Source organism: Homarus americanus, unplaced genomic scaffold (genome assembly GCF_018991925.1).
Source record: "Homarus americanus isolate GMGI-L3 unplaced genomic scaffold, GMGI_Hamer_2.0 scaffold34921, whole genome shotgun sequence".
Taxonomy (NCBI): Eukaryota; Metazoa; Arthropoda; class Malacostraca; order Decapoda; family Nephropidae; genus Homarus; species Homarus americanus.
The window spans coordinates 20,477,583-20,505,113 of NW_024741901.1; the positions used below are offsets into that span (position 1 = coordinate 20,477,583).

Genomic DNA, 27,531 nt, shown 5'->3' on the forward strand with positions numbered 1-27,531 from the left:
ACCAAAATTTGATATCTTGATTATAACTTGTTCAAGTGGAAGTTACGATTGATCTACACTCAGGAATTATATAAACAATACTTTTTAATAAAAGCAGAAACTACAATTGGGTTTCGTTACTAAAGCCCAGTATAATATAAATGTACCAGCCTGGTTAACTTTGAATTAACCAGCCGGTTCAAGGGCCAACACAAATGCTATATCATATATTTGCAGGATTGAAGTTTACAGCTTCACACATTGCCTTACCTGGTTTACCAGGAATACCTCATTTGGGTTTGTCTGATCTTGAGTATGTAAAGTTCATTTTACTAAATAAACATGATTATATATTTTTTTTTTTCATAATTTCTCGGGATGATAAATTTTACCGTTATCCCAAGGGCCACATTTGGCCCGCGGGCCATGACTTTGACTCCCTTGGTATAGGATCCTTGGGAAAACTGAGGCGGTATTTCCCCTACTCTCAAGTGTCAGTTTTTGTCAAGTCTGACACCGTTATCACTGTCATTCCCGTCCCGGCACTTAGTAGATACGCATGAAGAGACTCACGAACAGCCATTGTAATCTAACGCTCGAATTTCTTTCCACCAGAGAAAAAATAAGATTCGAGGGAGTATTTGAATCAGATTATAAAGTGTTGTTGGATTTCTGTGACCCAGTTTAGCACAATGAAAAACGTGGTCGTTATGCTCCACTGTTTCTCCACATCCTGGACGTTCTATTAAAGCTTTACCCAGTTATTATCACGTCGACTCCGGCGGGAATATGACGGCTGTATGTGTCCCTCAGTTTAATAATTACCATTTCCCCATCATATTTGGGTGAGTTACGGCTTTTATTGTCTCTGTGGTAACGGGAACACTACAGCACTCACGCCGTGTATCACCCAGAACAGCATGTTTATTAAGATTCTACGGCTCCTTTTACCAACCCATGGTAGTTGTAAAGATATATGTGAATATTATTACTACAACTACAGGTACTACAAATAATAATGATAACGGTCATATTCCTGCCTTTCAAAGTCTCCCCCACACTTTCCTCCCCGTCACGAATGTTTCCAATGTTTACTTAACAGTTAAGAGCAGTTGTTATGTAGTGTTTACTTAAAGTGAAAGGAAAGCCGGTTTTCCTTGGCCTTAGTGTTGTGAATCAAATAGCCCCGAGTCCTCATAGGCCCCTGGTGGTTTGGAGTGGGACCTTAATAGTATTCGATCCCATTACTAATGGTTAGAAGAAATTAGGCTGGGTTGGGTTGGTGTTCGGTTAGGGTGAGGCTTGTTATGATTAGTGCGAACCATAAACATTGGGCTCATTCGACGAGCCACGATGTGAAAGTATAGTGTTGTGTAGTCCAGTAGTATTGTGAGAGTAAATATTTCTCTCAAGCAGGTAATGTACTTGTGAGTGTTCCTGCCTGAAACTATTACTATATGAATGTACCCTGTACCTAGATGATGTAGAATTTCAATTTAATTTCATTATTGGATTGTTGGGTACATTCTTACTTTGTCACTTACGAGGAATGGCCAGCATTTGATTTTTTTTTAGAATTTAGACTCGAGGGTTGAATAACTAAGTTTTTAAGTTACAGTCCTAGTTAATTTTTATGTTATATTTGTGTTCTAGCTTCAGTGACATTTTTATTTACGAGGAAAATTACCTTACTATTATTATACAGTAAATCCGGGCAGGACGAGTTAGTATAGGTGGTGATGTAGGTGGTGGTGCTAGAGGGGACTTCCACTGTCTCGCCCTTTAGTCCAACACAGTGGAGGAAATCTACTATCCCTCGTAACGATCTTCAAGAGTGAAGTGCTTCCCCATCTGGAGTACTGTCACCCCGTCTGGTCCCCGAGATATACCTGGGACTGTCAGTTGGTTGAAAATGTCTCAAAGGAGGGCCACCAGACTGGTGCCTGCCCTTTGGCACCTCAGCTACCCTGAGAGATTGGAGCGCCTGAACTTGCCTAGCTTATACTACAGGCGGGCAAGGGGTGACCTAATAGAGGTGTATAATCTTCTCAAGGGTCACTACTCAGTCGAGTGTCCTTACTTGGAGCTGGCGGACGCTCGCCCCACAAGGGGTCACAGCTCAAGATTGAAGAAGCCGCAAAGTCCAGAAAACTGTGAGGGCAAACTTTTTCGGAGTGAGAGTTGTGAACTCTTGGGACAATCTACCAGAAAGTGTTGTGACGGCACCGAGTGTGAGCTCTTTCAAGACAAAACTTGACCAACACTGGAGCAGGTTTAGGTACATTCAGGAGCCGGTGCATGCCCAGTACTCGCCAACAGTGTGTAACAGAGACGTGACCGATCGCCCAAGCGGCTAACGAGCCGATCCTTTGGTGAAGAGAATAAAAGAAAAGGAAAACTAATAAGCATTTAACAGTTCTCTTGGTTCTGTCCCTTGTTAAGTCCTTGCCTTTGTTTGCATATCTTCAGTGCACCATGTGAACCAATGAGAACTTGTATGAGGATTTTGCAAAGTAAAATATATCTCATCACATCAACGGGAGTTTTCTCCTGTAATGGTAGGCCTTGGAATCCAGGAAAAAAAGGCAGAAAAAAAGGCACGGAAAAAACAAACCTAACCTAACCTACGTGCAATGACATTATATATATATATATATATATATATATATATATATATATATATATATATATATATATATATATATATATATATATATATATATATATATATATATATATATATATATATATATATGTAAAAGTCATGTGTCTTTTTTTCCTGTGACTTTATTTCCGTTCACCGGCCTCTGGGGGTCTCCCTTTTCCACAGTTATTGGTCCAACGTTTCCTCGGTCACTATTCGTCTCTGTCAAGTTTTTACCATCTTTTTATCTGTTTCTCTTTGCCTCCCTCCATGGGCATTTCTCCTTCTCTTTAACCATAAATGTGTAAATATATAATACCCCTTGTTTCTGTTCCCGATTAAGTTGTATCTCTGGGCGTTCATGAAGCTGTGGGAAATTTATTCGTGTTCACTTCAGACAGCTGAGGGTTCACTCTGGCCTGCTGCCACACTAAACACAACACACCTGGAAATAACTAACTTTTGTGACGTCAGGTAACTTAATCCACCTCAAGTAACCTAATCTAGCTCAAATTACTAAACTTAACCTAAACCAAGTTAATTAATCCCACCAACCAACCTGGTGGATTGCATTTATGACAGGATTTACGCCCGTATTATTAAACATCTTCCCTTGAAGAGGATCGTTGTGTTTCAACCCGAGTTTTAAACTAATTCCAATATTATTTTTATAATATTGGAATTAGTTAATTTTACCGCCACACCACCCCGTTAAGCACTGTACTGCTAATTTATAATAGTGGAATTAGTTAATTTTACCGTCACACCACTCCGTTAAGCACTGTACTGCGGTGTCCCTCAGGACTCATTTAGTTTAAAACACGGGTTGAAACACGACGACCCTCTTCAAGAGAAGATGTTTAATAATACGGGCGAGTGTTTTGATATGTTGTCAGGTGGAGTGTAGTGGTTAGGCCAGGGGGGGGGGGGTGGCATCTTCCCCACAGCCCACGAAAAAAAAATTTCGGTCTCTCCCTCTCTCTCTCTAGAGGTTAGGTGTGTCAGATACTGGTTAACCGATTGGGCTGTGTAGGTACAGTATATTACAGCCAGATCTCTAAAGGTTTCAGTATTTGATAGGATTTTCTGTCAATACTGTACAGAGTTGTGGCCCCTTGAAGTCAGGTATGGCGCGGCAGGGATTTGCTTACCTTAGTGGCAGCCCTGAAGGACTGTGGATTAACTCATCTTCAGAGGGTTAAGCCGGTGTTGTAGGAAACGGCAGAGTAGAGAAGGCAGGCGGTGTGGGGGATGAATCTTGGTTAGGTAAACTTAAGGTGGCCGTCAGTGTACTGAGTAAATTGTGTAATGTTCCTAGTGGTAAGGGGCGGGTGGTGTGCAGTATATCTTTCCTGTTCACGCCCCGGATGTTCTCAAGATTCGTATGGGATGTTTTTATTTTTAATTATTCAAGTAAAAACACGTCTGAAGCTAAGAGACAGATGAACTCAAGAAGTTTCGTAGATTAAGTTTTCCCTTTTGCCTAACAACCTTAATACAAGTCTAACTGGTTCACTTTAACTATGATTTAAAGATGGATTACCAAGGCTATGGCGTTATCATTTAATTGGTGTTATAGCGCACGTAACTTAAACTACGACACAAAGATTCTCATAGGTTCCTATGTTAAGTTAATCTGTCCGTATCTGGTGTTGTTAGAACGCATCTGACTCGACTACGGCACAAAAATGGTGACCAAAATGTCGACATAATTCCACACTAGATGTGTTTCCACACGTACAGTTAGGGAAGAAAGTTAGCGTACGAACCTTGTGAATGATGATGACGTGTTTTGAGTCTGTTCCATCTTGTCAAGTCTGAATAAGCGGAGGGGGATAAAGATAATGGCTATATAGATATAAAGTTGACTGGTAGGTAGGTCACTAGTAGACATATACTCGTTGATAGACAATCGATTACCTCAGGCGAGAGTGTTTGTTGCAGGGGTCGCCGCCGTGATAATGGTCGTTGGCAACTTAAGGTCGCTTACCTCTCTCACCTTCTATAAGAAGGAGCAACGCTGGTCAGCTGTTAGTTGAGAGCGAGACGTTGTGTCGAAGACATCTATTAAGATGAGAATCGCATGCAGAGAGAATATTATCGTCGCTGATTTTCGATCTTCATAAGTGCGCTGTACTGTGTTTAAGACATTGCAAGTTGATATTGTATATTGTCGTACCAGTCGTTAAGTTGTTATAGCAAACGAACTTTAACTGCATTTATAATTTTATAAGTTATTCTGATATTCACCAGCAACCATGACTGTGGGAACCCATGGTAAGTTTCTGTTGTATTAGTACTAATATTGTATTTGTTAACTTTTCTGTTTAACTTTGTAACCGGCTGTTAAGATGTATAGCTTAAGACGTGTTGAGTGCTCACGGGACAGTACATACTTTTATTACAGTACTTACTGTTTTGGCAGTATTGCTGGAAGAAAAATGGAAGTGAGAGAACCATTTATTTAGATTATAAGAAAATACATATACAGTTTCTTGACAATCATTGTTGAGATTCACTAATGTTCTGTTCTTTTCGTCTCCTAACTGGTATTAACAGAACATTTCTAGTTGGGATCATTTGTGGGGGTTCTGTGTATTTACATATCCTGTACAGAATCTTCACTCTCTCTTGTCTCAAAAGTTATTGAAAGATAAGTTACTCATAAGTTCTTGGAAAGTGTTATTTATGTGCCATATGATTTTTTTTAAAATGGCCCAAGACTTGTTTACTGTGGTCGTCACTGGTGCGCCTGTGATCTGTGGTCGTCATTGGTCCACCTGTGAACTGTGGTCGTCATTGGTCCACCTGTGAACTGTGGTCGTCATTGGTCCACCTGTGAACTGTGGTCGTCATTGGTCCACCTGTGAACTGTGGTCGTCAATGGTCCACCTGTGAACTGTGGTCGTCAATGGTCCACCTGTGAACTGTGGTCGTCATTGGTTCACCTGTGATCTGTGGTCGTCATTGGTTCACCTGTGATCTGTGGTCGTCATTGGTTCACCTGTGATCTGTGGTCGTCATTGGTTCACCTGTGATCTGTGGTCGTCATTGGTTCACCTGTGATCTGTGGTCGTCAATGGTTATCTGTGAACTGTGGTCGTCATTGGTGCGCCTGTGATCTGTGGTCGTCATTGGTGCGCCTGTGATCTGTGGTCGTCATTGGTGCGCCTGTGATCTGTGGTCGTCATTGGTGCGCCTGTGAACTGTGGTCGTCAATGGTTCACCTGTGAACTGTGGTCGTCAATGGTTCACCTGTGAACTGTGGTCGTCAATGGTTATCTGTGAATTGTGGTCGTTAGTGGTTATCTGTGAATTGTGGTCGTTATCTGTGAACTGTGGTCGTTACTGGTGCACCTGTGAACTGAGTTTGTATACGAAATTAGGCCTTAGTTATAATTCCGACTCTTAAGTTCAGTGGCGTGAAGTCTGCGCGGTGGAGGCGCCAAGTTACGCTGTCTGGGAGGGCCATTTTAAATTTTTCTGGTAGATGTACTGTATATACTATTTTCGACATTCTTGTGTATTTACGGTTCTAATGTTATCGATGTCCTTGTATAGTAAACATTATTATGTTTTCGATGTCCTTTTATAGTAAACGTTGTGATATTTTCGATGTTCTTGTATTGTAAACGTTGTAATGTTTTACTTTTTTTTTTAGATTTTCTTGAATAGTAAACGTTCTAATGTTTCCGATGTTATTGTATAGCGAAAATTATAATATTTTCGATGTTCTTACGTAGTAAACATTCATGTGTTTTCGACGCTCTTGGAATCTTGTATACGTACTCTTCAAATCCTCAAATTTGTGCAATTTATTCAAAACAAAAATTATAGGTACAATGGGACCACCTGGACTCTGTTTTGCGCGTCAGTATCTGATCATAATGGCTTTGTTTTAATACTCCTGCATTATCCGAAACCTCCATCCAATTGAAAGCACGATTGGATAATTTATATCTACGATACGTCATCATGGGATGTGAAGATAAGATGGCGAGACGGCCGGTGTTGGAAATATACCACGGACAGAGCCGCTAAACCATTTATTTGTTTCGAAACAGCCAAAATTATCCTAGCTGATACAACCTAAAGATCCTAGATTAGTTTGGGTTTGGTCGGTTTGTGTCCTTTGAAAATATATATGATTTTGCAATCGTATGCTGTGTATGGCACTTTTTTTAACATCGTGTTCCAACAGATAAGGGGGTCAAGTGTAGGGAGTGCACCGAGTGTAGTGTTAACAATATAGTGATGGCGTGTTGTTGTTCTTTTGCTGTGCTCTGTAACCGATCCGTTAGAAAGTCTACTGGATACACGACCACACTAATACTGTTGTCTTTGTGGAATGAAAGTTTTCGGCTCGGTTTAGTAAGCTTGTTAACAGCCTATAAAACATGTTTTCCCTGTGTGAGGGAGTTTCTACAAGTGTGATTTATCGCGGTCAATAACAAGCCATGTTTACCATATTTTGTGTTTAGATATAAGCTTTGTTAAATAGTAAACAAGAGTGTAATCATAAATGGGTTAATGCAGAAATGGCCCTGTGAGGCGTGAGTATGTGGAGTAAACGAGTAACAAGGGAGCAAGATAAACATTATCTCCTCAGCCAGAACTAGTACAGCTTGGGGCAAGCTGTGTCCCGCTTCTAAAATTTCTGGTTGTATCTGTGTTAATGAATTTTCACAAACCTTTTGTGTACAATGTTAATATGCTGGCAGGGACAGTTGTTATCCGTTGGTAATGCTTGACATTAGATTTGGGATTACCCGAAGATTAGTTTCCCAGCTTATTTCACCAGAAGCTTAACCACACTAATTCTACTTGCAGGTGGGGGTAATTAGGTTAGGATTACTGTGTGTATTTTTCAGACGTTAAAAGCTGTGTTACCTAATCTTCAGGGGATCGGATTTTTCCAACATTGGAGTACAGTACTGTATTATAAAAACCCTTATCGATTTACCCAAATATCTTTGGGTAAGGTTATGTACAGGTTGACACATGTATTCAGTGGCCCTGACAATAACATTAACCCTCGTATTCCATGAATATTGGTGTGGCTATGGCCAAGGATCACCAGCCTTGGTTTAGAATCTTAGAGGCGTTCATAAGATTAACAGAACAATGTGTCATCATTGTGTTGAGCAGCTTATTGCCGGCTAGATAAATTACAGTATGATGAATTCTGACATGGGACCAAAACCATTGAAAGGTCAAAAAGCCGAAGCCAGCCATTTAAAAAGTCACGAAGCAGAAGCCAGCCTTTTCTGTACTGTTTCCTGGAAGATGATAGGCTAATTTCTTAGATTTTTTGTCCTTAAAGGGAAATCTGCTTCTGCAATGTAACTTCTCAAAATTAAAGATGAAACAATACTGGTGACAACTTATTGTATTTTATGTATTTTCAGATGTTATGAACTATAAGAGAAATACCACCTTTATTTCATTGTTGCATGAGATGAATAAAGGTTTTTTACTAGAAAGATTATTAAGTGAAGTGTGAGAACTGACTCAAAAGACTTCTGATAGTTACACTGGGAAGGTCTTGTGAAAGCAACAGAAACTTATTCACCCTTAATCCTATTATCCTTGAGACCTTGAGGAATGAACTTGACTATCCCTGATCTTTGTACATCTTTGACTGTTACTCTTTACCGGTTTTAAATTATGCTGGTTGTTCTTTCAGTTAAACCCATGTTCTGTACAGGGTACTGTACATATTTATCAAGTTGCAGATTAATCTAAGTACATACTGTACAGTACATCTCATAAGTGGTTCAAGAGAAGTCATCTGACAGTCAACTACATACTATTATATACTCCCCAAATAACTTCCTTCATACCCAACCATAACTCCAAGTTCCAGTTAAATCCTCAAAATTGTCAAAATGTTAACTTATGACATTATAGCATTTATTTACCCTGTGGCCTTTGCAGCCACACGTGGTATTACCAGTCATGAGGACACCAGCCACCCTCATCGATCACGGTTAAATTCGACCAAGAAGCCGCAAACCCTTAGTGGCATTGGTGGGCATCACAATAATCATCACAAGAGCAGGCGACGGTCACTACAACACGAAGACGCCTTTATCCCCGACCTGTGTGACTCGCCGGCTTACACCAGCTGTGTTGAGAGTGGCTATGTCCAGAGGAACAACCCGCTCTATGATGCCAGTAACAACAATCAAACAAATATCCTCGATCTCAATCACGTAAAGGTATGCTGCAGCTGCTTTGTAGATGATTCAACTGCTGGGGTCATTAAGTACTGTACCATTCACTAGGTTTTAGTTTCTACAACAAACCATTTGTAAAGTTTTACAATATTGTAATGTGATGATGAGTTGTAGTTTAAGGTACCAGACATAAATTCATAGGTATAAATATTTATTTTGAAGTTGAAATGCCAACCTTATCACTGCTCTGTTAATCACTTTTTTACATCCATGATACATTGCTTATCCCTCTGATGACCTTTGTACCAGTATAGAAAGTTATTAGTTTTTCACACTGGATTTATCATACTCTATTTTCAAAAATAGTTATTATTTATGGAAATTTTAATTCTTCCTTTTGGTTTAGAATTATCATCTTTACACCTTGTACAGTACATACAGGAGGTAAAACATCCTATTCTTACACCTTTCATCTTGTGTAGAGCTACAACAGGGGAATCCCCATCTCGGCCTACCCCAAGTCCCTCATACAGTGGCCAGTTGACGGATCGACAAAAAACAAACGGATTTCAGAAGTAAAGAAACAGGTAAAAAAAAATCTTAAAAAATACTGTACCTTCATTGTTCCATCTCTTCTTTAAATATTGATCCAGGATGATGATAATACATAGTAAATTTTTCCAGATTTGTTCATTAACAAACTTTGTTTATGATGAATATTGTCTGCCGGCACTCTTACTAAGGTTCAGCATTGATCACTAACATCCTTACTTAAAGATCACTATTGATCACCCGATACTGTACAGTACTGTACTGTATATTGTTTAAGAACAGCAGACACATTACGAATTGTTGTTGCAGTCTATAATACATATGTACAATACTGTACTGTATAGTGTAGAAGGAATGAAATTTACACTAAATTATCATAAACAAAATTACCTGGTACAGTACTGTATAGTATTCTTCTCTAGTAATCATGTATTACTGAACTCTTAATAATATCATGGATCACATCCTATTTTTTAGGTTAAGCTTCTTGGCAACTTCATCAAGATGACCGTTGGAGGAGGCCATCATGCTGAAGCTCTTTCCGATGACAAGACACCAACCAACCCCCCACCCTTCTCTGGTCATGTGGACATGTCCAGAATTCCCGTACATAATCTTGCACACTCGGCAGATGAAACATCGATGGCCAAATGGGATGATATCAAAACCCAAATGCAAACGGGGCGAATGAAAGAGGTAATATTAATTAAAAGAATAAAAATTTTCTGTAAATGTCATAGTCACTGAACTGTGTTCCTCTATATATTTGTGTTTTTCAAATGGATGAGCGCCTTAACAAACTGGGCTGATGAATAACATTACATTTGTAAGTGTGTATGTTATTTGGACTTTATTCATAAATGAAATGTGTGGTAGTTGACTTTCTTATTAATTTTCTTTTTCATCAGGCCAAACAGATGGTTCGGGAGACTGACTGGAGTCTTGGTAGTCCAGCGCGTGAGAATCTCTGGCGCGAAATGTGCCGCCATCACTCGTCTGAAAAGGATTTTGGAGACTTTTATTACTGGGACAGTGTGAAGCAGATTTATGGAACCACAGGTAGATTTTTTGTCAAGACTTTATATGAATATTTATCACAAATTTAGCTAACTTAGTAGAAAAATACCCAGGTTTTTAGTAAATATTTTGCTTAACTTTACAATTTCTTTTACTTTGAATACTGTATTTAAAAATATTTTTTCTTGAATTGTACAGTGAAACATGAAGCAAAAAAACATGAAAGTGGAAAACATTATAAGCAGTTTTGATGAGATGACAGGAGAGACCTAACTCTTTCTGAATTTGACAGAACTCTCAGAGTGCAGCGTACAAATGCCCGCCTTCATTGATACAAGCTACAAGATATCACATTCTCTTTCACCTCGGGGAGTAACAGCTTGTGAACGGATTATCTCTGTCATTGCATTCAGTCACCCTGCCATCACCTATGCTCCATCTCTTTATGCCCTGACTTCTATGCTGCTTCATTACATGGATGGTATGTGTTAAGATAAATTGAGATAGAAACACTTAAATGAAATTGTCAATTCACTCAACATAGTATGCTTTGTGAACTGTTGCCAATATAGATCAGAGTGGATGCCAAAGATTCACTTTGTTTTTTTACTACCATATGTATTCAAGTTAAGGATATAAGTTACTCTGTGTAGAACTGTAAAAATTACAACTTGTTGTTCTAACGTCCTCCTGTGGCTTTCTACATTTGTCCTGCACCAGTGCACCATTCCTCTTTATAAAATTTCTTTACCATTCACCTAAACAGAAGTAAGGAGTAATGATATACTTCTGTACTGTACTGTACTATGTAGGTATATACAGTAGGTTGATTGAGAGAGGGATATATTAAGAATGTCATTGGCCAGAATATTATGATAATTTATGGCACACCCTGCTCTGTTGTGGGAGAGTAGATACAAATGTTGATTATTTTAAGTAATTTTAGAGCATCATAGACATTGTTTAAACTCCTATGTTTCCATTGACAGAAGTGGATGCATACAACTGCATGGCAGCTCTTGTTAGTGGAGCCCAGAACAAATTTCTTACACAAACTAAAATTGCAAATGAAGCCCACTGGAGAGCTGCAATGATCCTGGGCAAAAAACATATCGTAAGTATAGATTTTCTGATTGTTTAGTTTGGCTCAGACACACAAAACTGTACTGCGCAGGGTGGTTCACTTCCTGGTAGCCAAAGAGTTTTTCTCATATAACTGTTATTTGTGAGACTAAGCAAGAGAGTGAAACACCTAAGAATCTAATGAAAAAAAAATTGCTGGAAATAAGCAAAACACTCATACATTATAAATTATGAATACCCGGTATACGTGTTAGTGATACTCTTGGGCTACCAGCATAATTGAATTAGGAAATAGATTGTGTGCTGTACCTATCTTGAATATTATTTACAAATACTGTATGTACACATGTTCATTATCTTAATCTTCAAAACCTCTTGCCTTCAGAGAGGTGCCTTCTCAACTCTGTCCAAATTTGGAGTTCCTCAAGAGCAGATTGAGGAGGCATTCCATAGCTGGATTTGGTGGATTCTAGCAGCTTTGCCTATCACACATGTGGTACGTATGCTTATACTGTAGTTACAGAAGTTTAGGTATATATATAATAATACATCTTGGCATCCTAATTAAGAAACCACATCAGATTACCAGTTCACCACATTAAAGGTCTTTCTGGTTACAGTCCTCACACAGCATTCCAGAGTATAAAATAATTGATCATAATACTTCCAGTAATATCCTTTAGGGGGAAAACAACTTGAGGATTTTGGTATGATAGCATTTTTTTCTCTTCTCCTTGATCACAAAGCTTTCATAATATGAACAGGTTTTAATAATACTCCCATTTATGTATTATATTAGTAAAAGTTAAATAGTTTGTAAAAATATTTTGACATTGCTTACAATCAGATGAGTCTTTGTATTCTTAGGACATTGGAGATTATCAGGTGTTTGAGGAACATGTTACTATCTTAATAAACTAGTCCATGTAAAATAGAAATAGTCAGTGAGATAATATTTTTCAAATAAAAATTTTACAAGTAAAAACTTGAGGTTTTGCAATATGAAGTAAGAATTTGTTTACAGGAACATATGATTTTATGACTTATCTTCACTTTCCCCAAGTTCCCATCATGAATCTTCCGCTAATGTACATTTTTTCCTTAATAGGTACGTGTTCTTGACTGCTTCCTATTTGAGGGTTCAAAAGTCATGTTAAGAATTGCACTGGCCATTTTCCACTTGTTTGTCAAGGCTGTAGCACATGATCCAGCTATGGTCGGGGCCCTCCCATCCAAAGGCCTGAATGAGTCGATCATGCAGTTTTGCCAAAATATACAGGTGAGAAATTTTAAACCATATATGTGCTGGAAGTGGAACTGAATAAGTCACACCAGTGTGATTAAAAAATTAAAAGTTATGTGCTGAAGAAAAACAAACATCACTTATGGTGATTTGATTTTATATGGGCAAACCTACAAAATGTTCAAAACGTGGAATGGTCTAAGGAATTAAAAGTAAAAAAAAAAGTACTGTACAGTATTTCAGACAATTATGTTTAATAATAAAAAGTTATACTGTGCCTGTATATAGCAAGAGAAGAAATTTTGGCTTTAGGAATCACATACTGCATTTGAAATAATGTTTATTAGAAATATCATACTGTATTTGAAATACTGTAATGTATACAAGTATTAGGAATTGCATACAGTATTTGGAATTTAGATTCCTTAAATAGTTTTTTCATGTAGTCGCTGGAAATAAATCTACATTTCCATTGTTTGTAAATAAGTTAATTATTTTCATAACTTTTTTTTCAGATTTCTCCCCAAAAGTTGCTGAAAACTGCTTTTGGTATCCGAGCATTCAGCAAGTCGGAAATTACCAAAGTGGTGGTTCAGACAGAAATGTACCTCAAAAGTCAGCGAATGATGGGAGGAGGCAGCAGTGGGATAGGACAACCAAATGTACCAGAAACTCCAGCCTTAAACCGTTCTGTATCACTGGAAGGTCTTCCAACCTCAGAATCACAGTCAAATATCCAGATGATGTCCCACACCTTGACCATCAAAGAGGTATGGAACCTTTTCTGGTTGTCTTTATTTATTTATGTACTATGCAGTATAAAACTTCAGAGTGCAAGTGTTGCTTATGCATGGCTTAAAAACATTAAAAGTCAGTTTTTTTTATATTTTAACACCAAAATGCCTTTTTTGGGGTGAACTTGTGGAATTCTGTAATTGAACTATAGACAAGTGTATACACATTCCTACCTATCTATCTGTCTATTATCTATACTACTTTCTTGGTATTGTGTGGGGAGGGTGAGAGGTAAAGGTATTTTATATGATTGTGTAAATGAGGGAGGAAACTGATGCAGGACTAGTGCAGAAAGCAACAAAAGAGGGCTAAGACAGGAAGTATAAATATTTACTTGTTCTTGCTTGTATGGTTTGTACAGTTAAATTTATTGCCATTACTTTGCATTAGTTAGGTATACAATTGACTGTCACAGTTTGCCCTCCTTGACATAAGTAACCACCTCCTACAATCGGCATGGAGATATTTTAGTCGGGAAAGATTTTTGCTTCTTGCCTGGACCACTTGGGGTCCATGGTCAATAGTAATACTCTACCAAGATGTACAACCGTGGGGCTTATCAGAGGCAGGTCCTGGTGGCCCGGACCCCCCCCCCCTTTTTTTTTTCATTAGAAAATTAAAATACTTTTTCTTTAATGTCAGTATTGTACTCAGGCATTTTTGTACAAGTAGAGTAAAATGTAATTACTATTGACCTCAGAATATCTCTTGATATCAAGTGCACATGGCTTCAAAATGGCATCAAAATGCCCATGATATTGGTCAGATTTAAAAAAAAAATCATGTGGGGGGCTTACAGTGCCCTTTCAAAAAAAGCCAGCTGGTGGACTCACTGTGCTCCCATACCCCCCCCCCATTGACATGTGTGCTTCCATTTTGAACCTATTGCTGGAACAGACAGATACGTCATTTTAATATTACTGATGTATTGTCCACCATTGGTAGGAAGTGATAACAGTATATATGAAGGATTAAGTTCCTGTTTTGGTAGTGTAGTCGGTACCTTTTTTTTAATTAGTTTGGATTTTTTACATAAGAATTTCTAAGTAAACTTTGGCATCTTCAGGGAATCCATTATACTAGAATGTTCAGATATAGTGTGTGTATGTATATATATATATATATATATATATATATATATATATATATATATATATATATATATATATATATATATATATATATATGTATATATATATATATATATATATATATCACTTTAATGATGGTGATGTATTAAGACTCTCCCTTCTACAATGTAAGCAATCCGCATGAACGATGGTCATCGTCTGGCCGAAGCACTTTACAGTCACAAAAGACATAGCAAAAATCAATTCACAACCACCAAAATAGAGTACAATGTAAATGTTGGTGATGTCCTCTCACTGTAAGGAAAAAAATAATTATAAGTAACAACACCGACACTGATCGGTAATTATCATTGAATTACACGATTGTGGCCATGTGGCATCTCCTGTAATAATAATAATCATCGAGTGCTTTTGTCAGGTGTTTGGGGTGGAATATTCTGGTTACCGTTTGGGATTAAGGAATAATTTGCATATTGTACATATCTCATTTAATTAAAAACTTTTCCTGGTCTCTTCCTAGATTATGCTTTTTAAATGCTTTTAAAGTTTAATCCATTGCAGCTTTTACATTTGTATTATAATATAACTGACATTCTCTGTGGGTTCCTTATATACTTGCTACCCAATTAACAATGTTTTATGCACGCTGCCACAAGGGATCTCGCTCTCCTGCTCCTCGTGTGAGAGCCATGGGACAATACCCAATTCAAAGTGTCAAGTCAATGGTCGTCACGAGGGATGAGGTTTGTCCCTTGCTTTACCATTTTGTAACCTAAGAGAATCTGGCCTTGATAACTACTGGTTGCTGGGTATAAATGAATGTGCTGTGTTTCCTTCCTGATTTTGAAGTGTTCCTGAATTATGCAGTTTACATAATTATGGTAATACACTGTCCTTATTGAGTGATGAATTATATAAAGTAATTATATTTTGTGGGTACATTTTACAGTGTCAAATACTCTTTTGACCTGCAGCTCTTGACATTGTGGTCGTGGCTACCTATGAGGATGACGATGCATCAGCCAACTTTAGTGTACACAACAGAAGAACACGGCTGCTCCCTAACGACTTTCTTCCAGGTTAGTGTTTAATGATTATTTTGCTACAGTAATGTATGTAAGCTTTGAATATATTTCTAGTCATCTCTAGATTGAGATGCAAGCTATTACTGCCACAGCATGGGGATTACTGTACATGTACTCATAACCTACACCCATGGGCATCTGCTGGAACTTTTCGGGGGGCTTGATGGACACAAGTCCCTCAGTTAAAGTGCATACCCTGTAGTTGGACAAAATTAATTTTTATATCTTATATTTCTCAAGGTTAGTTTATGCTTTTGGCTAATAGGGTTTTTGTCCTGGAAAGTTCTTGGTGTGAGGGGATGTTGCCCTCCACTTCAGAAAGGTGATAGGCTAGCTCCTACAGTATTGTTTTCCAGGCTTAATATTTTAGTGAGTTTTATTTTCTTAGGTTTTAGCAGTCACATACTATACTGAATTTGTTAAGATGAGCTTACATGAAACAGTTATATTACAATATCATTTATTGTTACAATAATTATAAATATCTTTGCTTGGTAGACAATCACAGATTAACACCACCCATTACCAACCAAAATTTACATCAAGTATAATAGCCCAAAATAAAAATATATCATAAGCTGTTACTGAATGATCTCTCCCACTGTGCATGTTGTCACTGGTAATATCAGAGCAATAATAATTGAGTGTAACAGAAAGAAACAAAAGTGTGTTTGAGCCAATCCTTAAGTCCATCATCTTAGTTCTTGTTTTGAGACCAAATTTCAAACCAGGTGGCTGATTTACCTATGTTTTCGATTTAATGATCTTCGAAATCTGGTCCTTGAATTCTTCTTTTGTAAATTTTGCCATTTGTAGTAAGTGAAGTGAATACAGGTAAAAATTTTACCTAGTTTCAGCTGCAAATCTGCTTTCTTATGAATATATGATGACCTCCAAATATGGTACAGTACTGTACATAGACTGATCTACAAAAATTTTCGTTCTATGGTTGAGCCATTGACATTTGAATGGTGTTTCTGCCCACCACACTGTCTGGGAAGGGTTAGCTCTGCTGGTAATTTTGACGATCTATAATCATGGTACTGTACCACGACATTGGCGGCATAGTAAAATGACAATGATTTAAAATTACAGTACACCAAGATAACAGTGCACTGTCTTAGTTTAAAATTATGGTACCTCAGCAAAATCATGTCAATATATTTTAAACAATTACTGTACCAAACTTTTCTTACCTTATAACCTCATATATTCCCATGGAGTAAATGACTGATTCCAAATCAGAAGTGGTCAGTGTCACAGTAGTGTCTCATACAAAACTGAAGTAGCTGGGTGAATTGTCTGCTTTCTATGACCTGATCTAATATTACCGGTGTTGTCAAACCGCCGAGCCTAGAGTCAAGAGAGTCTTAACCTCAGTTACCTAAAGTAACTGACCTAACCTTCTCGGACCTCAGAAAAATGACCACATTAATCCCTTGACCCAACTAAACACCATTTTCCCTTGACACGAGCAACTCCCCCTCCCCCCAAGCAGACACCCATGCCTACAACTATATTTGTATTTATATTTCTGATGTTAGTTCTAAATGTGTATACAAGTTGTTCATATTTTTTTTGGGGGGGTGGGGGGGGATTATATTAATTGCCAAAAATCTGTTTACACAAAAAATTTTAATTGGTCTCATAAAAATCTTCCACGAGTTGAAGTTTCTGTGGATAGAGGCAATCACCCTTCTTCAAGAGAGCTCAGGTTCTCAATTGACACAGCCAATCATTTGCATCTTTTAAATTGTATTTTTTTATTTATTTATTTTTCCCAACAGCGTGTAGAGAAGCACGAACCAACCCTTCTCTGCATTCGCACCTTGGATGATTATGTTTTTGGAGCATATTGTTCTACTGCTTGGGCCCAGCGGCACCATAAGGATGAGTTTGGTAACTGGCAGACATATTTTGGCACCGGTGAAACATTCTTGTTCACTCTTCGACCAACAGTTGCCAAATATCAGTGGATTGGGATATCCAAGCAACAAGATAATGCAGAACTTTCATCAGTGGAACACTCACAAGAGCTTTTCATGCATGCCGACAGTAACATGATCACTATTGGAGGAGGGTAAGTTTTTTTTCTTCGGTATTTACTGGCTGTCAAGTAAGATGTTCAGAAATAATACAAATTTAATTATGTGTTGTACCTGTACTATGGCTACATAGAATGCTTCTTACCCAGTATTTTTTTTTCTTTCTTCACACAGAAATGGTCAGGGGATCATGCTGGATCATGACTTCCGTTACGGCAAGACAGAAACTTGCCAGACATTTGAAAATCCTCCTCTTGTGCCAAATGGAGACTTTGAAGTTAAAATTATAGAAGTTTACAGTCTGGTCAATATGTGAATGTAAAATGTTTGTTGAAAGAATGGATCTAATTGGTAATTTATGAAAAACATATGTATTATACAGTTGGTTCCATTGCCCTAAATTATGTTTTGATTGGTATTTTCACTTATCAGACAACTAAATAAAGTTTCTTTTATGCTATACTTGGGGAAATCGAAAATTAACATTTCATTATTTAATATAAGTAAATTGAATAATCCAAAGAACATAAACAATCAAGATAGACAAATAAAATACTCATATCTATTTAGGATAACAATTATCACTGGCTAGGTACCTGTATACTGGGTTAGTTGTTGTAATTTGTATGTACAGTACTTTGTATAGAAAATTTATTATGTTCTGAGGCATCATTTGAATGCAACTTGTAGGGTAGATAATTTATCATGTGCAGTGTTCTGCATGTGGTTTATGTAAAATCCTAGTCACATATCTGTGTTCGTGCAAGCATTGATTACACGGGACCTAGTTTATGCTTTGTGTGTAGCAAACATGTCTTGTATGTGTGGTCAGGCCATTGTGGTTTCACTTTGTTAAAAAAGGAATCTCATGGAAGTAGTTTAAGAATCTAGAGTTCTAGACGGAAGGCTAAGATGAGGTTTTAGCAATACAGTAATTTGAGATCAGAGCATTAAAATTCATTGCTGCCTCAAACTTAAACTGAGTGTTAGCTTTGTACCTTGATATGCAAAAACAAATGCTGCACACTTGAGTGTTTTAGTGACATAGCTGTAGATGCAGTGCATCCATAGTTTGCTTTACTGATGCATTAAATGTAAGAATATCAACGACAAATCAAAAAGTAGTCTATTAACATTGTGGAATTTTGTCCGTTGAGTAGTATGAGCCTCTCATTGCAGACGTTTTACTTTGACATGACAGTAGCTGGTTACTTTAAAAAAAATCACATAATTTCTTTAAATGGACCAAGAAACACATTATACTGATCATTAATTGGGTAAGCTTTATGACTGCTTTTTCTTTAAGAGGTAAAAGTAGGATTTAGAGTGTTTGATAATTGTTTGCCAGAAAAAGTCTCTTCCTTCTCAATAGCTGCAATATGAGGCTCTTTGACATATTTTGTTGTAAGCTCTTAAGTGTCTGCATGTAAAGTCTCCATAATCTTGGAAGTGTGTGTTGAATAGCACTCTGCCTTAAGGTGTGACTGTTGTGGTTTGTACTATTAAGGTGCAACTGCTGCAGTTCTTTACTTGGTGAATTGTAATAAACTTGCCAGTAAAAGTTTAGAAGGCAAATCCATGTATTCCTTTAGGTTTATTAAACATTTGTTGATGGCACAGCTCAAAAGGGAATGTTTTGTGGAGTAACAGAACCACTGCCAGGATGTAGATTTTTAAAGGGAATATATAATTTATTTTTCTCAACATTATTCATATATATATATATATATATATATATATATATATATGGCTTGTTACACATTAGTTATTTATTACATTTATGGGGAATGTGTAGAATTATCATTTCATTAGAAACTCGCCATTTACAAAAACAGCTTGCCTAAGAAACTGAAGTAATTCAGTGTACCTCCTGCAGGTGAAATACTTCAATTCACACTTATATTGTTGTGGATTATTAGCATGATTGACAAAATTAATGTGATAATTCATGTGATTAAAGTAGTAACTCATGCTTTTCAAATCAAGGCATGTAATGCATAAATCTGTAAAATGTTAAATGGGAGTACAGTATATAGCATTTAATGGATTAGCAGCTGAAACATGTTAAGTGACAACCAGTTCACATGTGGTTAAATGTTCAATGAATATTACTTGCATACTTATGCTGTCATGTAGGGTGTCCATTACTGTAGGTGGAATCTCAATTTTGTTTACAAGTCCACTTGAAGTAGTCTATTTATGAAGTTTATTTGTAAATATTTGATATGGCCAGTAATTATTAGATAAATACTGTAAGTTGTTTAATTTGGCAGTATTTATTCTTTCACCACTTGTTATTATTTTATTGTGTTGTAGCAATGAAAATAAAGGGTATTTAAAGGAATGAAGACATTTCTTTTGTTTGACTTACTCCATTCTCGTTCAGTACTTCTATGAACCCATCCATTGTATTGGTGTATTTTGTGATTGTGTTTAGTCTCACATTCACATATATATGAGGCTTACTGGTCCTAGGACCACCTAGGCATGAACTGGTCAAAGTTGTAGGAGCAATTGCCAACACAACAGCCTCAACCTACTAAGTTAATTAACTGAATGGCCCAGTGTCAAGGAATAATGCAAGTAGGCCAGAGAGCTCACCATCAGCACTGGCTAACCATTACAGTACAGTACCCTGAAACACTACCCTCAAATGTTCTCAATTATTGTACTACCAGCTAAACAGAGGCAACTGGCTTAAAGAAACTTCCCCATAGCTTCACCCAGCCTAGGGATCAAACCCTAAACCAACTGCTTGCTAGGTGAGCATGCCAACCGTTACAGCATAGGTCACCCTGCACGCACGCATACATGCACGCACACACACATGCATACATATCATTATGTCTAAATCAAATGTAAGTGTATATTTTCAGCCACAGACTGCAACTCTATTAATAAACCGTTTATTATTATTATTATTACAAATGTATATACAGTATATATACAGCACTGTATATATAAAATCATATCAAATTGCAATATAATTGAATGTTACTGAGTACAAAACCATAAATATTCTTACATTACAATTTACAGACTAATACTGTAGTGGAAGTTCATATGGTCCCTCATACCATATCTCATATAAAATATAAAATGCAGAACACTAAACAACTGCAAAACAAAGTTAAGATATACAATTCAATACAGTATCTATCAATAAGGACCCACACTAGTAACCAGGAAAATTAATACTGTTCACCATCACATACAAATATTACCAATTTTTATTTTACTCGACTTACGACCACTCGCACTTACGACCTGCCTCATTCGTACCAAAATTTTGTCAAATTACGTATTTTCGAGTCCCAACGTCAGTACACAGAAAATTTTCATTTGAATTCACTTTAAAATGGCTGGCAAGCTTAAAAGTGAGAGTTTTGTGGTACTGAGAAGAAAAAGAGACCCATTTTAGATTTTCTATGTATTATTTAAGCATTTTCGACTTACGACCATTTCGACTTGGATTTGGGTCCCTAACCCTGTCGTAAGTCGGATACACATTGAACCCTCACTTTACGCGGTCAATTGAACCCAAGGAGGCCCGCGTAAAGCGAACAACATAACATATGGGATTAAATGAAATAGAGACCAGCTGACCCCCAAACTCCACTTTTTCCGACACAATACCTATGTTCTAGTAAAAATAACATCTTAATTTTATGATGGTACATGCACACAATTAATACTTAAGAGAAATAGAGAAATACAGTCGCCAAGTTAATGTCCATTCAAATAATGGACTCAACTCCCTCCCCCTCTTCTCACACTCCTGGCTCTTCCCTCTCTGAGAAAGGTTTGGTGGAAAACCACTAGATTTTAAGGTATAGTAATAAATAATACCTCAAACTAAAGTTAGGATAATATAATTGACATTGCTGGATTCCTTGTAAGACCAGGAATATTTTTAATATAAATGTCATATATTTTGCACAAAAGATAACATATTTACTCAGAGTAAACAAAATACTTAAAGTAGATTTTAAATTTGTATGTCTAATGCAAAATCTATGATGTTTATATTCAAAATGATCATCAAATTGTAAGAATTCCAGCAATGTAAATTACATTCTGGCCGGGTAATTTGTATGAATTTTATGAGCTAAAACAAATATCTTCAGTTAATAAAAAAAAAGAAATATTCTTCACAACACTATCTGTCAATCAAAGTACCCCACCTTGCCTCCCCCCCTCTTCCAACCTCGCCAGATGGTCGGTCGGTCCCTCCCTCACCCCCACCAACCCTCCCTACCAGAGAAAAGTGTGGGAGAAACCAGAATATTTACCTTTTCAGTAATAAATAATACCTCAGACTAAAGTTAGGATAATATAATTGACATTGCTGGATTCCTTGTAAGACCTGGAATATTTTGAATATAAATATCATATATTTTGCACAAAAGATAACATATTTACTCAGAGTAAACAAAATACTTAAAGTAGATCTAAAATTTTTATGTCTAATGCAAAATCTATGATGCTTATATTCAAAATGATCATCAAATTGTAAGAATTCCAGCAATGTAAATTATATTCTGGCCAGATAATTTGTATGAATTTTATGAGCTAAATAAAAAAAATTATACTTCACCCGCGTATATAAGTAGATGCACCGTGTAAAGTGGGAATTCCGGTTCTGGCAGGGTACCGGGTAAATGTAGAAACGCGTAAAGTGAAAGTTCCAAGTTTGTAATGGTAATCAGTAAGGTAGCAAGTAAAAGAAGGTTTATAGGATATATATATATATATATATATATATATATATATATATATATATATATATATATATATATATATATATATATATATATATATATATATATATATATATATATATATATCCTATAAACCTTCTTTTACTTGCTACCTTACTGATTACCATTACAAACTTGGAACTTTTTTTTTTTAGGTATTTTTTATCTAATTCCAAGGAAAGGAAAAAATAAGACTGGAAGATAAGAATAGACAGATAAACTGAATAAAAATAAGTAGATAATATTCACAAATAATTACTGTAAAGTATTTTCATCAAGCATGAATAACCCAGATGGTAAAGGAACACAAAATGCCACAGGCTTAATAAACTCTAACTTGGATAATACTGTACTGTGGTTCACTAATGTGTTACCAAGAAGATATTAAATAATATGAAACAATGACAAGTAGGAATTGCATGAAATTGAATAACATCAATATATATGTATACAGGAAATGAGAGATTTCTTGGCAATGAGACAACTCTCTCAAAGCTGGAAAAAATCCCCCATCCCCGGAATTATCCGGTTACGGAAAAGAAAATTCTCGGAATTTCTGGAAAATGCTCCTGATTTTCATCTCTCAAACCCGGAAAAAAAAAATCCCCATTCCTGGAATTTTCAGGGTACTGGGAAATTTTTCTCAGAATTTTTCAGAAAATGTGCCCCTTGGAAAATCATTCACAAAGCCAGAATTTTCCGGAAAATTTTGGCTTTGGGAACAATTTTCCGAGAAAATTTCAATTCCGGTTATCAGAGAGTTCAGTTAAGAAGGGTTTTGGCTAACGGAGATATTACTCTTTAGTTCTCCATAACACCTAGCCATTTTAAACACACATGAATCTGGGGTAATAATAAAAGTTTTCTATAAAATTTTTCCATATTACCCAGGCACCTGACATGACCTTCATTTGAATTGGGATATATTCCTCCTAAGGATCTATGTAAAAACTTTCTGCATCTATGTACAAACATAAAGCATACTGATAGAATGGGGAGTATGCATCACGGTTCAACCACAAGAAATGTGAGTAAAAAAAAAAAAAAGACGTTAAATTAAGATTTATGGAAGGTCATGGCTCCACGATTCAATTTTGGATCAGCTAAGTCAGGTGAGACAACTGGGTACAGATAAAAGCGTATTAGCTTGATAAAAATCTTAGAGGGGGGAAAAATTATGTTTCAATTCTTACATTAAGGAGGCACGTTATAATTACTTCTGAACAACTTAAATTCAACACAAGTACAAATGTATTTTTTGCGAAAGAGCCTTCAACTCAAAGGAAGATATTATAATGGGCGACCTGTCACTTTACTTCAATTTTATGATTAATGTATGATCACTTTTGACTTACAATTGGGCGAGACATCATGGGAAAGTAGCAATGACTAAACTGATCAGAACTTTTAAAAATGTGTTCATGCAAACATGATAGTTAAATAATCCTATTCATCTCAACAGCTGACATTTACTTTTCTATTCAAGTCTGCCTATTTTTTCTGCAGGCTGATCTAAAAGAAACTTATCCATTATATTCTGTGAACTCCTCCCTCACCGAACATTAAGCCACATGAAGAATTATTTTTGAAACACTCTTGTACATGTGAAAAATAATGACATAAGTGGAATGATGAGTATAAATATGACTGTGTATAACAAATTTACTAGTAAAGTAAAAGTTACTAAATTAAATTAAAAAAGGTCTGTCAACCACTCTACTTCCTGTGCCACTTTTAACACTGAAAGCAGAGAACTGCATTTGAGATCCTCTAAGTACAGTACTGTACTGTACTATCTCCCTCCTTATAGTTGCTGGCAAGATAACACCAAACGGAGAACACTCTTCTTAAATCCCAATGTGGATTCAGGAAGGATCGCAGTACAATAGACATGATCTTCACAGCTAGGCAAATTCAAGAAAAGAGTCAAGAGCAAAATACAGACCTTTACACCGCCTTAATTGACCTCTCCAAGGCTTTCGACACAGTAAACAGAGAACTTTTGTGGACTATGTTGGAGAGGGTCGGTGTACCACCAAGATTTTTTAACATCCTCCACCAGATGCATGATGGAATGCAGGCCCGGGTACTTGTGGGTGGTGTGCAGTCAGAACCATTTAGTGTCCAAATGGGCATAAAACAGGGCTGTGTGCTAGCACCTGTGTTGTTTAACATCTTTTTGCTGGCTGTAGCACAACTCTCACACAATGCCCCTGGGCCTGATGGTGGTGTGGGCATACGGTACCGTCTTGAAGGTAGCCTTTTTAATATTAGACGTCTGGAGGCCTACACAAAAACCTTAACAACTCAGGTCATAGAACTACAGTATGCAGATGGCTATGCAATAATGACATAACAGAGAATCTATGCAACGAGCACTGGACGTGATCTCAGGTATTCACAGCTCACTTGGTTTGCAAATTAACACCCAGAAGACTGAGATTTTGTCCAGCCCATTGTTCCACCAATAGAAGCACCACAATTCTACATTAATGGAGATCCTATCAAAATAGTAAACCAGTTTAAGTACCTTGGTAGCATTCTCACACCCACCTGCTCACTGGATATGGAAATTCAAACCAGAATCAATTTAGCCTCAGCTGCATTTGGACGTTTGAGAACACGAGTCTTTCTCAACAATGACCTCAAATATGGAACAAAGACGGCAATTTATCTAGCGATCTGTATATCTACATTATTATATGCCTCAGAAACCTGGAGGCCCTTCAGACGCCATATCCAAATGCTGGAAAACTTCCACACTAGATGCCTTAAGCATATCTTTGTAATATCCTAGGAATATAGAGTGACTCATGAAGAACTATATCGTCGCTCAAACACGACCAGCATTGAAACCATGCTAGCCAAAAGACACTTGCGCTGGCTTGGACGTGTTATTAGGATGCTAGACCAACGGCTTCCAAGACAAATATTATATGGCAAGCTCTCACATGGAAACCGCTTGGCGAGAGAACAAAATAAGAGATACAAGGACCACTCTAAAACTCTTCTCAAGTGCTGTAGTATACAGCTGCTCCTTGACTTACGACGGGGTTAGGGACCCAAATCCAGGTCGTAAATCGAAAATGCTTAAATAATACATAGAAATCTAAAATGGGTGTCTCTTTTTCTTCTCAGTACCACAAAACTCTCACTTTTAAGCTTGCCAACGATTTTAAAGTGAATTACAAACGAAAATTTTGTCAGTACACAGTGCAATCACTAATGTCGGGACTCGAAAATACGTAATTTGACATAATTTTGGTATGACTGAGACGATCGTATGTCTGAGTGGTCGTAAGTCGAGTAGGTCGTAAGTCGAGGAGTAGCTGTACAACCAAATTCACTGGAGCAACTAGCCTCAGATTGTTCCTTATGGCGCTCAACATGCCATAGAGGAGCGGAAACACTTGAGAACTCACTGAACCAAAAGAGAGCTACTAAACAAGCCCAACGACATCAGAGGGCTCAAGACATAATTCCTCTCAATGAGCAACATCCCTGTCACCTATGCAACAAGATCTGCATCTCCAGGATTGGACTCCATAGTCATCTACGGTGGCATTAGAGGAATAACACATCACTCATCAATCATCTCATCTGGAGCAACGTCGTCATCGACTTCGATGGACTGCCATAAGTAAGTAAGCAAACATGGTTTATGACAGGTTCTTGTCATTGCGGCTGCTACTCCCAGCACCATGGACGAAATACCGTTTTACCATTTGCAGTGGCATTCATGTGCATATACCGCACACCAGTGACCGGTCGCTGGATAGAAATTCTTTGGGCTGGAGTGCATCTAACTTTATACCATGGGGTTCTGGGACAAAAGTTTTTAAGCTGGTACATTATGCCTTGAACATGGGATCTTATGGAAAAATGGGTTTTGTTCTATGAGAATTCACCTAACAAGCACTTTTCAGAAATGCATTTTACTTGTTAAGCAAAACCTTACTGTAGTATAATGTGTTCCCTTTGACAATACAATTATTTTTAGGGTAGGATATATTAAGCAAAGTAGTTTACAATCTTTACCAAAAAGGAAATTGATCCTAAAATGCTATTATCTAGCCAAGCATAAATGCTGATATGTCTCAAAGTCCTCACACAAAATATTTAAAGCATCACCACCACAGGCTGGTGCATAAAAAAGCCCTTCCCTAAAAGTCAGAGGGTGGCAATCCCAGGGCACCAAAAGGGTTGGCTTTGCCCAAAGTACTGATGTGGCTGATAACCAGTTCAGCTCACACAACAATAAAAATAATGACCTATCAACCCAGACCTGGCTCAACACTGGGATGGAATTCTATAGGGTTGCCACCAGAACTAAGGAGCCTTTAAATTACAGTACTGTACTTACTATAGGATAGAACACAACCTTTAAATTTATACTTTACAAAATATGACAACTAATATTTCAACAAGAGCCATATACAGTACTGTATATCTTGTAATAACTTAAATCATAAAATGTTATCCCTGGATATGTGCAGTAACTGGGTCCTTTTATGATTTAAATGAAAATCACAATATATTTCTACAGAGAAATCAGGATATAATGTCTAACTTGATCCAAGAAGTTTCCTAAAAGTTCACTTTCCCAAATTCCAGACTGAGTAGATTCATTTTTATACTGCTGCACCCTCTACCGTCCTCATATCTTCCCTTACCATAACTACTACAGTAAAAGTCCAAAAATCCGGATGCCAGAAATCCGGACCACCCGAGAATCCGGACTTTTTGAAAACTCAAACTCTATTTTTTTTTTTTAGCTGGCTTTTGTGTGTATGTGTGCATGCGTGAGCGCCACAGCTGCACAGCGACAACAAGCGACCACGCGGTCACCACTTTAAAACGAGCAATCAAACTGTGACAACGTATGTAATTTTGAGTCCTACTCTTTCCATTTACAGAGTACTGTACAAGCCCATAATAATGGCTCCTAAAGTAGATAAACTTCGTTGTGTGAAGAGAAAAAAGAACACGTTGAAATTGAGTGACAAACTTGAAATAATTAAGAAACTAGAACGTGGTGTGAGCAATACTGTTCTAATG

General features: G+C 37.2%; 2 protein-coding genes across 4 annotated transcripts in view; one reads left to right on the top strand and one right to left on the bottom strand.

The window, feature by feature from the left end:
• The first annotated feature begins 3,612 nt into the window (after nucleotides 1–3,612).
• LOC121876199 (GTPase-activating protein skywalker-like) lies at nucleotides 3,613–20,065 on the top strand. Of its 3 annotated transcripts, XM_042381169.1 has the most exons (14): nucleotides 3,613–4,900; nucleotides 8,561–8,844; nucleotides 9,285–9,389; nucleotides 9,832–10,050; nucleotides 10,263–10,413; nucleotides 10,664–10,852; nucleotides 11,361–11,485; nucleotides 11,840–11,950; nucleotides 12,563–12,733; nucleotides 13,213–13,467; nucleotides 15,240–15,326; nucleotides 15,558–15,662; nucleotides 17,456–17,748; nucleotides 17,888–20,065. In XM_042381169.1, exons 1-14 carry the CDS (start codon nucleotides 4,882–4,884, stop codon nucleotides 18,027–18,029), a joined length of 2,256 nt encoding a protein of 751 aa, XP_042237103.1. In that variant the 5' UTR covers nucleotides 3,613–4,881; the 3' UTR covers nucleotides 18,030–20,065. The 3 variants fall into 3 exon arrangements, with proteins under 3 accessions (XP_042237103.1, XP_042237102.1, XP_042237104.1); XM_042381168.1 differs by lacking the exon at nucleotides 3,613–4,900 and having other exon boundaries at nucleotides 7,473–8,844; XM_042381170.1 differs by lacking the exons at nucleotides 3,613–4,900; nucleotides 15,240–15,326 and having other exon boundaries at nucleotides 7,473–8,844.
• LOC121876200 (major facilitator superfamily domain-containing protein 1-like) overlaps nucleotides 10,081–27,531 on the bottom strand; it is a 59,038-nt gene continuing 41,587 nt past the window's right edge. The window contains exon 12 of the transcript XR_006090725.1: nucleotides 10,081–10,350. The gene's annotated coding sequence lies outside the window, so the exon portion shown is untranslated. The remainder of the gene's footprint in view (nucleotides 10,351–27,531) is intronic.

Bases quoted from the DNA above. Each gene is read 5' to 3' on its own strand.
- LOC121876199 (XM_042381168.1), top strand. From the start codon at position 8,512: ATGTTAACTTATGACATTATAGCATTTATTTACCCTGTGGCCTTTGCA. The intron at 13,468-15,239 runs GTATGGAACCTT...CGCTGCCACAAG, and splicing joins ACACCTTGACCATCAAAGAG to GGATCTCGCTCTCCTGCTCC. The intron at 15,663-17,455 runs GTTAGTGTTTAA...TTTTCCCAACAG, and splicing joins CCCTAACGACTTTCTTCCAG to CGTGTAGAGAAGCACGAACC.